The 16562-nt window shown below is 44.7% G+C and overlaps 1 protein-coding gene across 1 annotated transcript in view; it reads left to right on the top strand.

Annotated features, from left to right (window-relative positions):
- Positions 1–10187, top strand: part of FGFRL1 (fibroblast growth factor receptor like 1) — a 246100-nt gene extending 235913 nt beyond the window's left edge. Inside the window, exons 6-7 of the mRNA XM_077814678.1 lie at positions 4452–4805; positions 9778–10187. Of these exons, the coding sequence (XP_077670804.1) occupies positions 4452–4805; positions 9778–10187 (764 nt within the window). The remainder of the gene's footprint in view (positions 1–4451; positions 4806–9777) is intronic.
- Positions 10188–16562: the final 6375 nt, after the last annotated feature.

Genomic DNA, 16562 nt, shown 5'->3' with positions numbered 1-16562 from the left:
ATTGAACAAAACTGACCCCAGGTTTGACCCTTAGGGCACTCCACCTGATACCGGCTGCCAACTAGACATGGAGCCATTGATCACTACCCGTTGAGCCCGACAATCTAGCCAGCTTTCTATCCACCTTATAGTCTATTCATCCAGCCCATACTTCTTTAACTTGCTAGCAAGAATACTGTGGGAGACGGTATCAAAAGCTTTGCTAAAGTCAAGGAACAACACGTCCACTGCTTTCCCCTCATCCACAGAGCCAGTTATCTCTTCATAGAAGGCAATTAGATTAGTCAGGCATGACTTGCCCTTGGTGATTCCATACTGACTGTTCCTGATCACTTTCCTCTCCTCTAAGTGCTTCACAATTGATTTCTTGAGGACCTGCTCCATGATTTTTCCAGGGACTGAGGTGAGGCTGACTGGCCTGTAGTTCCCCGGATCCTCCTTCTTCCCTTTTTTATAGATGGGCACTACATTAGCCTTTTTCCAGTCATCCGGGACCTCCCCCAATCACCATGAGTTTTCAAAGATAATGGCCAATGGCTCTGCAATCACATCCACCAACTCCTTTAGCACTCTCGGATACAGCGCATCCGGCCCCATGGACTTGTGCTAGTCCAGCTTTTCTAAATAGTCCCAAACCACTTCTTTCTCCACAGAGGGCTGGTCACCTCCTCCCCATGCTGTGCTGTCCAGTGCAGTAGTCTGGGAGCTGACCTTGTTTGTGAAGACAGAGGCAAAAAAAGCATTGAGTACATTAGTTTTTTCCATGTCCTCTGTCACCAGGTTGCCTCCCTCATTCAGTAAGGGGCCCACACTGTCCTTGACTTTCTTCTTGTTGCTAACATACCTGAAGAAACCCTTCTTGGCACTCTTAACATCTCTTGCTAGCTGCACCTCCAGGTGTGATTTGGCCTTCCTGATTTCACTCTTGCATGCCTGAGCAATATTTTTATACTCTTCCCTGGTCATTTGTCCAATCTTCCACTTCTTGTAAGCTTCTTTTTTGTGTTTAAGATGAGCAAGGATTTCACTGTTAAGCCAAGCTGGTCGCCTGCCATATTTACTATTCTTTCTACACATCAGGATGGTTTATTCCTGTAACCTCACTAAGGATCAAATATAGTCAGGAGCAGGAGCACGGAAGACCATAAAGCAACACATGATACAGAGAAAGCATGTTCTTCATATGTTAGTGCATGTGTTTTAGCATGATCAAGTTTATCCCGGTGTGAAATCTGTTCTCTGATAACTCCCTTTCTCTAGAATAACAGGAATTAAAAGCACATGTGGGGAGTTGTGTTGTGCTCCGAATGCACAAACCTGCTGGACATCTGGTATCAATAAAAATGCAGCTGTGTGGAGACGGTAAAAACATGTGTTTACACTAAAACCAGGAGCAGAGACAGGGAAATGAATCAAGTCCCATCCTAATGTCAGTTGTGGCATTTTCACTTCATCAAAACCAGACGGCCCCAGGAACAAACCCTTTTCTGTGTCAGAGAGTAGTCCCCGTTTATCTTGGTTTTTATCAACCTACACATATATGTAACCCTTGTTGTCATTAGCGTTTTCTGGCTAGGAACAAAAACAGTGACCAAAGGGGCAATAGAACCAAAGCGATAAGAGTATTACAGCATTTTCACAGGCTTCCTCCTATTTTAATAACATGCCATGGGCGTTTCAGGTTTTATTAAATTTCCTTCCTTAAATCTTCCCCAAGCCTCCACTTCTCAGTCTCACTTGCTTATCTGAGTCTAGGTCTTTCCAGCTTCGATCCCTGCTGGTGTGTTCCTCATGTATGATCTCTTAAGAATATGTGACATTTCTGCCACGCTGGCCCACGTTCCCTGGGGTCTCGGTGCCGATAGCCTCCTGTACATCTTATCCTGATTCATCAAAGTATGGAACATTGTTCCTTCCTCCCATCTCAATGCCTGCCCGGTGATACTGGGAACTGGTTCTTTACACACCCAGCCCAAGGGTGGTTTCCATTAAAAGGTCAGCATTTGCCAGCCGTTGCCACACACTGATATCTGAGACAACAGTGTCTCCCTGCACCTAGACGAGGGAAATCTGTGGTACTTCAGATACCTCTCTCCAGAAACGGGTGGTAAATACTGACTTTCAGATGTGAGCATTGGAATCTATTCAGCACCCTTGCAATAATGGATACACTTTTCTTTCACAGTGCCTGACAAAATGGGGTCCCTGCCTGAGGCCGCTGAGTTTAGTAATAATAAATAATAATAGGCTGGTCTGGTGAGCTAGTCTTAATGCTCTTTGAGAACCCTGGGTTTGATTTTCTATCATGGTATCTTGCTTCCCCGGCCAGCAGGGGAATCTTGGAGTGCTCCTGAGATGAGATGGTCAGAGGGCAGAGAAGGCTTCCCTGCTGACTAGGGAAGCAAGACGGCTGTGGAGTTCTCCTCAGAAAACGGCACGGGAAGTGGTGGCTGCTCCATGCTTAGCACATTTGCGATTAGACTAGACGAAATAAGAGTTTATGCAGGTGGAAGTGAAGTACTTGACTTAGGAGGTCTTTCCCACCCCTAACACCTATGGGCTTAAAACTTGGTGTGTAAGCCTCCCTGAGCCAGGAAAGTGGGGGAAAGATGGAGGACTTCCCATCAGCATCAGGTTCCCACAGGCATTCTGCCAGCCCCAGTGATGAAGCACTCCTCCAAGTGGACTTCAGGAAGCATGTCCCTGAGTAGCCATTGCTGCCCCCATTAACAGGATGCAGCCTGCACTCCCCACCATCAGCTGGCTAGTGCAGAAAGTGGAGTGGCCTTGTCCCGTCTTCTTTGGTAAGTCTAGGGGGCTTTTGGAGAGACAGGGATTTCCCCTGTGCAAGGAGAGGGAATGTTCCTTTCCCTCTCTTGTCGTACCCACACTGGGCTAGCAACAGCCTGGACCTGTGACTCTCCTGTTGACTCATAATAGGTCCCCGTGGCTAAAGCACACTATATCCTACAGATCTAGCAGGGAACATGCAGGACTGCCCCATGGAAACATCCTAAGATTATATATAACTGCCACCCTAGCAGGAAGCTAGCCTGGTGATGCTATGGGCCAGCATCACGATTAATGCCAGGAGCACTTTTGCCATAACAGTCAGTTTAGGTTGCCACCCTTGCTACACTATCCTGCAGGGTTTCTTGAATTTCTTTCTGGAATAATGACAGGAAAGTGTCGGTGTGGTTTGCCCTTTTTCATCCTGGCTCAGGACACTTACCTGCCCTGTTCCAGATTCAGAGAATAATGCAGCAGGTGTTATGCCCCTGAGGGTCAAAGTGCACCAGTAAGCACAGGCCTGTGCCTTGGCAGTGCAGAACTGCACTGTGCCCCTGCAGCAGACATGCCAAACCCACGAAAAAAATGCAGAAATTGGGGTTTGGTTTTTTTTTTTTGCTTAATTGGCTTGTGAGTTGTTTGTTGGCTAGTTTTTGGCTTGTTGCTTGTTTGGCTTGTAGCTTGTTGCTTCTTTTTTTGATCAGCTCCCGGCAAGCAGGGGTAAGGGGAGGCAAGCAGGGACTAGTTGGGGAGAGAGTCAGGGGTGCACAGCGGGCCCACTGCAATCCCAGATTGCCCACTGGGCGGATCTAGTCACATAGAGTATTGGGGTTCTTAGGGATTGGCTTGGTTTGGCCTTGTTTTGAAATGGGATTAGCTTGATTTTTGGCTTCTTGTGAAAGTTGGGGTGCTTATTTACCATGTGAAAGTTGGCAACTGTGCCCTGCAGGAGAGCTCTGGGAAATGCTTCTCCTAAGGAGGTGCAATCCATGCTCAAGATGCAGTCAGGACAGCAGCTGCTGCAGCACCCCTTCCGAGCATGCAACCTGCCTTCACCTCTGTGGCCATTCAGCTACACTAGCCAGTCTCAGCAATGGGGTATGTGGCCCATCCTCCTCCTTGACTCTCCTTTTTGGGATCACCAGCACCCTGAGGGGTAGTAGCAGGGGACAGTTCTTGCACTCAAGAGAGCACAGGGACTTCAAAAGGGCCAGAACCTTGAATGGATGGTACAGAGTAGGGGAAAGGCTGCTCAGTGTCTTCCCTTTTCCCCATCCCCTCCATTACTGAACACTTGCAATATCTAGTCCTATGCATACCACCCGGGAAATGCAGCTTTATAAACTGGCCTTGTGTTACGGTTGAGTGACAGTTTAAAGTCCTCTTTAAAGCAGGAGGGAAACTAGTTAGTTCTGGGGTTGAACTGTGTGACTCCCCGTAACATTAGTGGGGCTTGGGTGGCTAAATACTGATGCCCCTAGCTCAGTAGGTAGCTGGGATAATGTGATCAGAGTAGAGATGGAAAATACCTTTGAGATGAGATTTCTGGGGCCTGATTCCTTAGCACTGACAGAGGGATTTGCAGCCTCTGTCTTTAAACAGTCCCCAATCGGATTGAGGAACACAATTTATTTTTCATCACGTGTTGTATTTGTTTGCAGAGAGGACTCGGTCCAAACCCATTCTCACAGGAACGCACCCTGTGAACACGACCGTGGACTATGGTGGGACCACATCGTTCCAGTGCAAGGTCCGCAGCGACGTCAAGCCCGTCATCCAGTGGCTGAAAAGGGTGGAGTACGGCACAGAGAACAAGTACAACTCCACCATTGACGTCGGGGGGCAGAAGTTTGTCGTGCTCCCCACCGGGGAGGTCTGGTCCCGTCCGGACGGCTCCTACTTAAACAAACTGATGATAACACGAGCCAAAGAGGAGGACGCTGGGATGTACATCTGCCTAGGGGCAAACACAATGGGATACAGCTTCCGCAGTGCTTTCCTCACAGTGTTGCCCGGTGAGTCTGGGTTGACTGGAACTTTCCTTCTAAACTGTCCTGGCCCAACATGTTCTGCATTGCGGCATCATTGCAATCGCTGATCCAGATCCTCAGCTGGTATAAATCGCTTTCCTCCATTGACTCAGTGGAGCTTCACTGATTTACACAGCTTGGGATCTGGCGAGTTTTGGTGAGTGGCCAGATTATGCTGATTTTTCTACTGCCCGTGGTGTGCCTGAGTTGATCTCCTCCCTGAGCCTCCTTGTAGGTTGCTGCATAAATAACGGCTCCGGCAAGGTTAAATAACCGGGTTGAAAATTCCTGATCTGCTTTTGTGCTGGAGCAGGGCTGGGAAGTCGTATTGTGATGCCGTCTGTGCAACGCCCTGTAAAGTGAGCCCAGGCACTCAAAGGAGCTGAATGCCCCTCCCCTGCCTGTTTTTTTTTTAATTGGTTTGTTGGTAAAAAGAAACAATGAAACAAGCCCATAAACTGAGAAGAATGAAAACAGTGTAAGGATCATGGCCAAAGGAGAAGAATGGGTGTGAAAGAGATTATGATAGGCTTGTTAATTTCTTATTTGATGAATCCCTGGGAGCTCTTGTGCCGAGCTCAGAACTGCTTCCCTCTTTGCTCCTGCCCTGTGCTCTGCTCTGTGACTGAGACCTGCAGTACAGGAGCTTTCTAGGGCTTCCAGTCTAACTTCTTCATCGTCCCTTTTGCCCTCTTTAAAGTGCGGTCCTGCCCCGAACAGTGGTTTTATAATCCAGAGTCTGCTGGCTTTAGTGACAAAAACAAATCGGCCTTGCTTTTCGTCCTCTCCGCCCTGCAGAGCCACTGCAGCTCAGAGAAGAGAGGAGAGGAAAAGAAGTGGTGTAAATGTGGTCCTTATTGTATACATTAAGCATTTAAAAAAAAAAAAAAGATGTTTTTCTGGTGATTTTTTTGTTTGTTTGTTTGTTTGTTTGTTTGTTTTTACTGAAATAACTAAAAAAACCCAAGCTCTACATGTACTATTTCAGACTAACACTAGATTTAGACCTCAATGAAAGAAAAAAAGTCATTGACATCTTTAAAGAAGTTTGGCTTGGAAAGAAAGTTATACACATTTGAAAATATTGTACAGTAGAGTATAAGATTAGGATTGCGAATTCACAAATGATCTCGTATGTGTCATCTCAGATTTTTATATGGCACCTTTCATCACATTATCTGAGCTCTGGTACCTTAGGGCCAAATGTTTAAAGTTATCTAGGTAGCTACAGCTGCAGATAACCCCCTAGCGGAATTTTCAAAAGCCCCTAGGCACCCAGGTCCCTATGGGAGTTAGGCACCTAGGTGCTTTTTGAAAACCCCACTGAGGACTCATCTGCCTTTTTAGGTGCCTAGATACCTTTCAAAATCTGGCCCTGAAAGCCCTGATTCAGCAAAGCAGCTCAGCTTTCAACATGTGCTTAAGTCCATCCCTATTCAGCACAGCACTTACACATGTGTAAATCCTATTGAAGACAATGGGATTAAGCACAGGTTTAAGTTCAGTACATGCTTAAGTGCTTTTATGACCAGGAATGGACACAGGCATGTGCCTAAGTTAGGTAATTCAAAGTTGTGTTTCCTGCAGCACCACTAATTGAGCCCTGGATGCATACTATACAAAATCTACTATTATGCAAAGTTTCAGAGTAACAGCCGTGTTAGTCTGTATTCGCAAAAAGAAAAGGAGTCCTTGTGGCACCTTAGAGACTAACCAATTTATTTGAGCATGAGCTTTCGTGAGCTACAGCTCACTTCATCAGATGCATACCGTGGAAACTGCAGCAGACTTTATATATACACAGAGAATATGAAACAATACCTCCTCCCACCCCACTGTCCTGCTGGTAATAGCTTATCTAAAGTGAGCATCAGGTTAGGCCATTTCCAGCACAAATCCAGGTTTTCTCACCCTCCACCCCCCCACACAAATTCACTCTCCTGCTGGTGATAGCCCATCCAAAGTGACAACTCTTTACACAATGTGCATGATAATGAAGTTAGGCCATTTCCTGCACAAATCCAGGTTCTCTCACTCCCTCACCCCCCTCCAAAAACCCACCCCCATACACACACAGACTCACTCTCCTGCTGGTAATAGCTCATCCAAACTGACCACTCTCCAAGTTTAAAACCAAGTTAAACCAGAACATCTGGGGGGGGGGGCGGGGGTAGGAAAAAAACAAGAGGAAATAGGCTACCTTGCATAATGACTTAGCCACTCCCAGTCTCTATTTAAGCCTAAATTAATAGTATCCAATTTGCAAATGAATTCCAATTCAGCAGTTTCTCGCTGGAGTCTGGATTTGAAGTTTCTTTGTTTTAAGATAGCGACCTTCATGTCTGTGATTGCGTGACCAGAGAGATTGAAGTGTTCTCCGACTGGTTTATGAATGTTATAATTCTTGACATCTGATTTGTGTCCATTTATTCTTTTACGTAGAGACTGTCCAGTTTGACCAATGTACATGGCAGAGGGGCATTGCTGGCACATGATGGCATAAATCACATTGGTGGATGTGCAGGTGAACGAGCCTCTGATAGTGTGGCTGATGTTATTAGGCCCTGTGATGGTGTCCCCTGAATAGATATGTGGGCACAATTGGCAACGGGCTTTGTTGCAAGGATAAGTTCCTGGGTTAGTGGTTCTGTTGTGTGGTATGTGGTTGTTGGTGAGTATTTGCTTCAGGTTGCGGGGCTGTCTGTAGGCAAGGACTGGCCTCAGCCCCGCAACCTGAAGCAAATACTCACCAACAACCACATACCACACAACAGAACCACTAACTCAGGAACTTATCCTTGCAACAAAGCCCGTTGCCAATTGTGCCCACATATCTATTCAGGGGACACCATCACAGGGCCTAATAACATCAGCCACACTATCAGAGGCTCGTTCACCTGCACATCCACCAATGTGATTTATGCCATCATGTGCCAGCAATGCCCCTCTGCCATGTACATTGGTCAAACTGGACAGTCTCTACGTAAAAGAATAAATGGACACAAATCAGATGTCAAGAATTATAACATTCATAAACCAGTCGGAGAACACTTCAATCTCTCTGGTCACGCAATCACAGACATGAAGGTCGCTATCTTAAAACAAAGAAACTTCAAATCCAGACTCCAGCGAGAAACTGCTGAATTGGAATTCATTTGCAAATTGGATACTATTAATTTAGGCTTAAATAGAGACTGGGAGTGGCTAAGTCATTATGCAAGGTAGCCTATTTCCTCTTGTTTTTTTCCTACCCCCCCCCCCAGATGTTCTGGTTTAACTTGGTTTTAAACTTGGAGAGTGGTCAGTTTGGATGAGCTATTACCAGCAGGAGAGTGAGTCTGTGTGTGTATGGGGGTGGGTTTTTGGAGGGGGGTGAGGGAGTGAGAGAACCTGGATTTGTGCAGGAAATGGCCTAACTTCATTATCATGCACATTGTGTAAAGAGTTGTCACTTTGGATGGGCTATCACCAGCAGGAGAGTGAATTTGTGTGGGGGGGTGGAGGGTGAGAAAACCTGGATTTGTGCTGGAAATGGCCTAACCTGATGCTCACTTTAGATAAGCTATTACCAGCAGGACAGTGGGGTGGGAGGAGGTATTGTTTCATATTCTCTGTGTATATATAAAGTCTGCTGCAGTTTCCACGGTATGCATCTGATGAAGTGAGCTGTAGCTCACGAAAGCTCATGCTCAAATAAATTGGTTAGTCTCTAAGGTGCCACAAGGACTCCTTTTCTATTATGCAAAGGGGGCCTAAACCCTGAAATTTGGGAGTGTGGATCTGATTCTGAACAGTGCCATTTCGTCCTGTCTCACTAGGGCTTAAATGGAACAACATGTTCATGAATGCAGGATGCTAGAGGTTTGTAAGAGGGATAATCAACTGCATTTCTTGACTATCTGCAATTCAATTCTCGGTGGTGACGGTGCTGTAAAATTGAATATAAAGTGCTGCATGCAATGAGCTGCTCTGGTGAGAACAAAAACGTACGCCTCTGTCACTAAGGGCTCGATCCTGCTCCTGGGGCACTGTACAGATGCAGTGAATCAGGGCCTGAGCCATTAGTAGTGGGTCAGTGTTGAAGCGAATAGTAACCGCAGACATGGCAGAGGGCTTATATGGGATTCTTCTTGCTTACCCGAAGCTGGGACTCCCTACCTTGGATTATCCTGAACAAGCACACACACTCAGTTCTGCAGTGCCTGGGAATCCCACACGAAGTCCTAGTCCTCCCTTGTCTCAGCAGAGCACCAAGAGGTGCTGCAGGAGGGATGCTAGTTAACCTGCCTCTTCCTGTCCCAAACTTGCCCTCCTGCCCACATAAGAGACCACTCCTGCAAAGTACCTCTCCTGCATGGTCCCTAGCCTGAGTATTGCTGAGTGTGTATTAGCTACAGGAAGATGGATTGATACTAGAGAAGGATATTTAAGACTTAATGAACAGAGAGACGTGTCTGGCAGAGGCCAATATGGGACAGGCCTCTGCTCCGCGTAACCAGATCATGCAGGTCCAATTGCTGGGCAGCTGACATGGCCTGCATTTCATCCTCTGGTCTGGACAGAGAAGCCAGCTCCATCTCTGAGCGCTGGGGCTGAGAGACCATCTGTTGGACTGGCTCTGAAGAGGACACTAGAACTGGGGAACTAAAGCATAATAAATTATTGATAAAAATCCTTTTAGGGTTCCCTGCATCTTAAACAAAAGAAATTGATTTGTTTGTCCTTTCAGTGCTTTTCAAAGGAGAAACAGCAGCAAAACATTATGATGTTGGCAGTGTGTCCCCCCTTGTATTTGGCATGGCTGGGGTTGTCAGACAGACTATACAAAAGCCAGCCTTAGCTTGACATCTGTTTTGAATTCTCCTCTCCTGGTTTTAATTAACTCTTTCGATTTCTCCCTTTCCCTCTTGTAACACACTCTCTCTCTCTCTCTCTCTCATGCAAACCTGATGTCCAGATCCCAAGCCACCCAGCGCCCCTGTGGCCCCGTCCTCCGCTAGCAGCCTGCCATGGCCGGTGATCATCGGGATCCCCGCTGGAGCAGTCTTCATCTTCGGGACGATCCTCCTGTGGCTCTGCCAGGCCAAAAAGAAGCCCTGCTCTCCCCCAACTGCTGCTCCCATGCACAGACCACAGGCCAGAGACAGGATCTGTGTCTCCCAGGGTCCTGACAAGGACTGCATCTCCTCCATAAACTATGAGGAATACGTAGCCCACCAGCAGCATTTGCTATCCCAAGGGCCTGCGTTGGCCCCAGCCATGGCATCAAAAATGTATCCAAAGATTTACACAGACATCCACACTCACACGCACTCACATGTGGAAGGCAAAGTTCACCAGCATCAGCACATTCATTATCAGTGTTAAAGGGCAGCCACAGACCGTAGCTTATTGGTGCTTTTTTTCTCATGGTACCTCAGAACAGACTGCTTCGAGTCAGCTAACACTGCCGGCAAAAGGCAAAGTGGACGGAGGAGGGAGAGAGAGAGAGAAAGAGATTTTTTTTTTTTGTTATTATTATTACCATTAGGATGTAGATGAGGAATAATGAAGGAATTCCCGATCTCAGCACAAAGGCGGCCATCTAAAACAATGGAAACTTCTTGTATGTCTAAATCAAGATGGCAACAGATAAGGCAGGAAGCTGTGACATGAAACACCACCGACCCTGTTGCATTGCGAAGCAGAGGAAGAAGAAGAGGAGAACACGATGGTATTGCAGTTGATATTGCAGTTCCTGCCTCTAGCACATGCCATCTGTTTTGGTGCAAGGCCCATCAGACGTCTTACCCTTGGCAATGTACAGAAGAGCCCTTTATCTCAGAGTGGCTGAAGCTAGGAAGTACCTGAGGTATGGTGCCAAAGCACCAGGAGACTGTAATCAATTGAAACATTCAATTGCCCAATTTCAAATGAAAACATAAGCAGAAGAGTTTCTGGAAAACACATTTCTATTTATGAAGTGAAACTCCACATGCATCTCGCCAGCAGTAACTTTGCCTGACATTTGGTGATAACTTAGCTGGCTGTTTCCATTTCTGCAAATCAAGGGTATTGTGTTTTCCCCAAGGGGGCACTGCTTGAAATCTTTAAAAATGTTCAACTCACCCCAATGCTATGACTCAGTGCCACTGCCAGGAAGAAGGAAGGACATTGTACAATGCTACTTTATATTTATATTTAAGAAATAATAATTAATAATAACTGAACTGCTGAAGGTCAAGAAAAGAAAACATGCTGCCCTTTTCTGATGCCGCTAGCTGTGATTCTCAATCAGATCTTCATGGCTTACAGTGACAAGCTACTGGATTAACTGTGTCAGTGAAAAATAAATGAACAAGTAAAAATAAAAAAAGAGAGAAAATAATTGTTTATGGAAGAATGAATTTGCTAAATATGCACCTAGGGTTGTGTGTGGTTTTTCTTTCCAGATAATGTTTTGCAGTTGATTCAAACAATCTCATTTCAGTTTCATTTAAAACAACAAGAAAGAAAGAAAGAAAGAAAGAACGTATTAAATACCTATATGGACTAGAAATGAATTCAATCACAAATATAAAACCTTTGTAATTCTATATAGAGTTTAAACAGAAGTCATGTATATTTAATTTATTTTGTTAAACAAGAAAAAAAGTATGATATTTTCCTCAAAACAGGCATTTCTATACGTATTTTTGATCAAAGAAACTAAAGATGAATTGTGGGTTTTTTCCAGGTTCTTATAGGTGCCATGCTCCAACTATAAGCAATGTAACGTATAACAGTACTTTATTTAACCAAATTGAAAGTCATATGTTTGTATGCATTTTTACAATAGCCATGTGTAATTGTTCTAGCAGCATCTCTGGCACTACGGGCACCATCACTTCCAACCGAAACTGCTATCGTGTGCTGTTTATAACCTGTTCGGAAAGTTTTGCTGCGGACTGATCACTGCCTCTACACCCCATGTTATCCTGGCCTCATTAATGAAGAGCGCAGAGCACAAGAAAACTTGTTCCACCGTTCATTTAAAAACGTGTTTTGATTTTTTTTGGTTAACATTACAAGACGTGAACCAGAGACCTGTGATAAAATAATACCTTTTAAAAAAAAGGTTTTAAAAGTGAAATGTTCCTAGGCGTGAGCCCATCAGGTAGACTTCTGCCTCTGAGTGTTTGGGGGTGGGGGGCAGATTGTAAGTCTGAACAAATTATTTGATCCATAAAAGCAGCTTCTGAGCATAAAACATTCAATAGAGATGAAATTCACCACGGCAAGGGGAACCTGCACAAGGCCCTCTGTACCACTTAAACCCCCTGTTAAGGGCTTATGGCTCAATCCTGCAAGGGGCCAAGTACTCTGGCCTTGAGCCACCAAAGCACATAACTTCGCAAACATAGGGCCTTGTGCGGTGACGTTATTTTCCATTGGCTTCAGTATCAGTCAGATCAGACACATTAAGGTTAATGGGAATAGTCAGATGCTTAAAAATCAGCACCGTTTTAAATGCTTTGCTGGTCAGGGCCAGAGAGCTCAGCACCTGACTGGCTGGAGCTTGTAAATGGTGTGTAGGGCCTTCTGCACTGGTGTGAATTTCACCCACAGGCTCTGGAATAACACAGCAAGGGGTGTATTGTACATTTGTTCCTTGTGTTGCAATCCTATTGGTTGTAATGGAAGTGGAATGAGTGCAGATTATTATACCCCTTATTGTGCGCTTACTATAGATGGTCTATCACGTCAAACCTTCACTCCATTAGAGGGGGACCCAGACCAGCTTTGATTCCATAAGGCCATAAAGTTAGTTACTAAATTCTGATCTTGGATGCTGGTGCACAGCTCCCTTTGGTTTCAGTGAGCGTCATGAATGAGCATCCATGTGCATAACTGGGGTGTTGTAAGTACTGATTTAACAAAGATTTGCAGTTTACTGAGTGAGCCATGCACACATAGAAAAGTCTATGCACAGTTTCTATGTACATCAACTATGTTATAAGAAGTTAGGAAACTGGTATTTCATGAGAGGCTGTAAGGGCTGTAGCAGAAATGTCACCATCCATTGTGTCTACCTCTCATACAAGTCTATGAGAAGTTTGGTATTTTTATTACCATAACCTGCACAAAGCTAATGCACATTGAAGCAATGTTAAGGGCATGACACAAATCCAAATTCAGAGATAAGGGGGATAGTTCTTCCAACACTTTTTGTGCTGGAGTGCTGTACGCAGGGACTGCAGGGTGTTACATGCCAAACATGCTGCAATAGCTTTACCGCTCTTGCTTTAAAAGCACCCTCCTGTGTGGCCCCACTTTGAATGAATCACAAGAGACTGCCACATGGCATTGCCAAGATGACAGCAGGATCTCGGACATGTACAGCTAGATTACTTTTAACTCAAAAATGACAATGTGTTTAGCATAGGTCATTGTGTTCCATCCCAAGTAGCGTTCTTACTCGCCATTGACCCTCTCTGCCCCCTTTCATCCTGGAGCTTCAGAATCTTCTTTAATGGAATGAAAACTTTAAAATGTTGCCAGTTGGTCCAGATGGAGGGATTACCTTTTCCATCTTGGAAACAGACTTTCACCAAGTGCCCTTCAAAGCTCCAGTCTTTAAAATGCAAGTCATATGTGTAGTTGTGAGGAGAGTCGTAACAGGAAAAAAATTAAGGAGGTCACAGTTAGTTCACCACCACCACTAAGATATTGGTTGTGCAGAAGCCAAGAACAATTGTGGTTCCTGGCCAAGATTTTGAGAAGGCACTAATGATTTTGCGTGCCCAACTTGAGATATCTTAAAGGTCCTGATTTTCACAAAGTGCTGAGCTCCTGCCCTCTGAACATCAGCCTCCTTTAAAGGCCCTCGGGTGGATAATCAAAAATGGCGGCACCCCGAACCACTAGTCACTTTTGAAAATGATGGCCAAAGTTGTGCTTATCTGGGGATAAGGTCTGTGTGAGACTGGTGCCACTAGCAATGTAAGCTCCCTCAGGTCGGGTCGGGAGGACATAGGTATGGCCATAGCCCATCCCCATTCAACTTGGGAAGTGAATACATGTCGCCACCAACTCCCATATCCCTCCCTTCCAAAGGGGTAGGTGAAATTCACCCCCATGCAGAAGGCCAGCACAAAACCTCTTAAGGCCGTCTTAAACCATGAAAATAGGGCTTGAATGGGATTTAAGCTTTGCGATGGCTCTGTACACATGGGTGAACTTCACCCTTTAGACAGTGTTTTGCCTCCATGAGGCAATGTGCCTCCTTGAGCTCTTGATGGGGCTGACTCTGTTCCACCCTAACATGGGACATTCATATGCAGGGCTGTATTGTGCCTTACAGGAAACACAAAGCATTCCTATGTCTAAATAAGTTCAGTGAGAGTCTGCTCTTAGTCACCCAGATGTGAACCCATTTTTCCCCCAGTGAGACAGAATGTGGCCTGACCTTTTTGAAATAAATAGAGAACATTTTAAAAGAACGGTGGACTTGCTAAAAGCTACCCACCATTGACCCTACTTTGAATTCAAGAGCTTGATATATATACATACACATCAGTCTATGGCATTGAAAGTGGGCCTCACTTTTAAAGGCACAAAACTTGAGGATCAAAAGAAAATTCAGGCTTAATATTGAACATCCTTGTTATTTTGTTTGTGTGGCAAACCGAACATGGCCTCGAATGTCATTTTCTTGTGTGGTGTCTTTAAACTTTGTATTGACAATCTTTGTACAGTCAGCCCTTTTAAGGTGAAAGCTTTATCAGACTTTACAAATAAAAAGTGTGATGTCATTTTCAAGCAGTGGGAAAATAAGCTAATTAAAGATATTGGAAGGAGACGCAATGGCCTGTGTGTGTTTAATGAAAGAGATGGAGGCGTAAAAGCATGAATTTGTAACTACCGTGTGGGTATTAGCATAAAATGGAGTTTTACAAACTTAATATGCATATAGAAATATACCATTTATTTATATGCGTATGTCTGTACATATGCGCTCATATACAGGGAATATATGATGGCGTGATGTGGTATAAAAGTTTTATCACAAAACAAGTGCTAATAAAATCTTTACACCACACCACAGTTTGCTGTATTCTGTATATGCAACATATTTAACACAAACATTGTTTTACAAATGTGTCAGAGTTTTAAAAAAATGTATAGGAACTTTTTTTTTTTTAACCCCTTTGCCTGTAAAGCCAGGTACCATGAGTCCAGCTGTGCACAAGAACTGTTACACAAGAACTGCTTCAGCCTCTGAAAAGGGGGCTAATTAGCTTTCATGTACAGAAAAATAACAGGGGTGAAATTCTGGGCCTGTTGAAGTCAATGGCAAATCTCCCACTGATTTCAGCTGAGCCAGGGTTTAACCCCCTGACGCTGAAGTGTGATACCTCCAGTCCGGCAAAGGCTAGAAGTAAATGCTGGGTCCACTGGGAAGCTGGCTCATGCAATATCAAACTTTAAAATTGACATTTTTAGGTACAGAAAAGCTGTCACTGGCCCAGGACTGAATCTTGGTTTGGCCCAGACCTTGGCCCTGGTAATTGTGCGGGGAAATTGCACACTTGGGAAGAGAAAAGGGAAAGTGTCTCTGACAGGTTTATTATTTTGGTTGGTTGATGTTGTTCATAGGTTTGGAATATTAGAAAAAAGCATCAAGGGAGTTGAATTAATGGGCAGAAGGTGGGTAAGGTGGTCAAAGGTGAATGATAAACATATGACTTTGTAACTTATAACATGGGTGTCACTCCATATAGGTGTAGGGTCTGGAGGAGCATTTATGCTTCTAAATACTTTTGAAGTCAATGAAAGTCCAATAAATGGGGGCTGTTCCAGCTCTCATTGATGCCAGTGGAAAGACTCCCATTGACTTCACTGGGAGCTGAATCAGACTCGTGGAGTGATTGAAAGGAGTGGGTCCTTAACTTTAAGCTCTTTGTGCCAACTTCTGGCTGGCCCATGAGGGAGAAGGACATAACAACCTGTGGCCAAGACCGAAGCCAGGCAAATTCAAGTTAGAAATAAAGCATGCATATTAACAACGAGAGTGATTAAACTCTGAAACAAACTACCAAGTGAAGTGGTGGGTTCTTCATTTCTTCATGTCTTCAGATCAAGACTGGATGCCTTTCTGGGAGATATACTTTAGTCAAACACAAATTGCTGTTCAGCTGTGACCGCAGTGTCTAGACAGCAGATGAGAAAGAGAAACAGTTGAAAGAAAGACCAGGTGCTTAGAATACAGCAAACACCATCACTGGTGTCACAGCCACTGGCAGAATGAGGACGGGAACACGGGACAAGTATTGACAACAAGAAGATGGAGGCGAGAGAGGTTTTGGTTACCTTCCTCCTTGGAGCATCAGAGCATTTGGAGATGAGCAGCTGTTAGAACACCCAGTCACCCATACAACCCCATTGGCCTCAGCTGTATATGTCTAAATGAAGGTGAAACGTGTGACTTCAGCACTTCCAAGGGTATTGTTCAAGTAATAGTATTATTCCAGGGGAAATCATTGTCTATCTGTGTGTAAATACACGTGCATTCTGAATATAGCTACCCTGTGTGTAGCTACACACGTACATTATGACCAACAAATTCAAACTGGAATGCTAAAGCTCAGCACCCAAATCCATATTTTGGGACTTGGGTCTAGATTCTCACAGTTCCTTGGGAGCCTAACTCTCATTATTTTAAATGGGAGATAGGTATCTAAATATCTCAGGATCTGGCCAGAGGCTCCAGTTCAATAAAGC

The sequence above is a fragment of the Eretmochelys imbricata genome, chromosome 4 (assembly GCF_965152235.1).
Source record: "Eretmochelys imbricata isolate rEreImb1 chromosome 4, rEreImb1.hap1, whole genome shotgun sequence".
NCBI lineage: Eukaryota > Metazoa > Chordata > Testudines > Cheloniidae > Eretmochelys > Eretmochelys imbricata.
The sequence above is the reverse complement of the archived record's forward strand: the minus strand, read 5'-3'. Positions and strand labels throughout refer to the sequence as shown.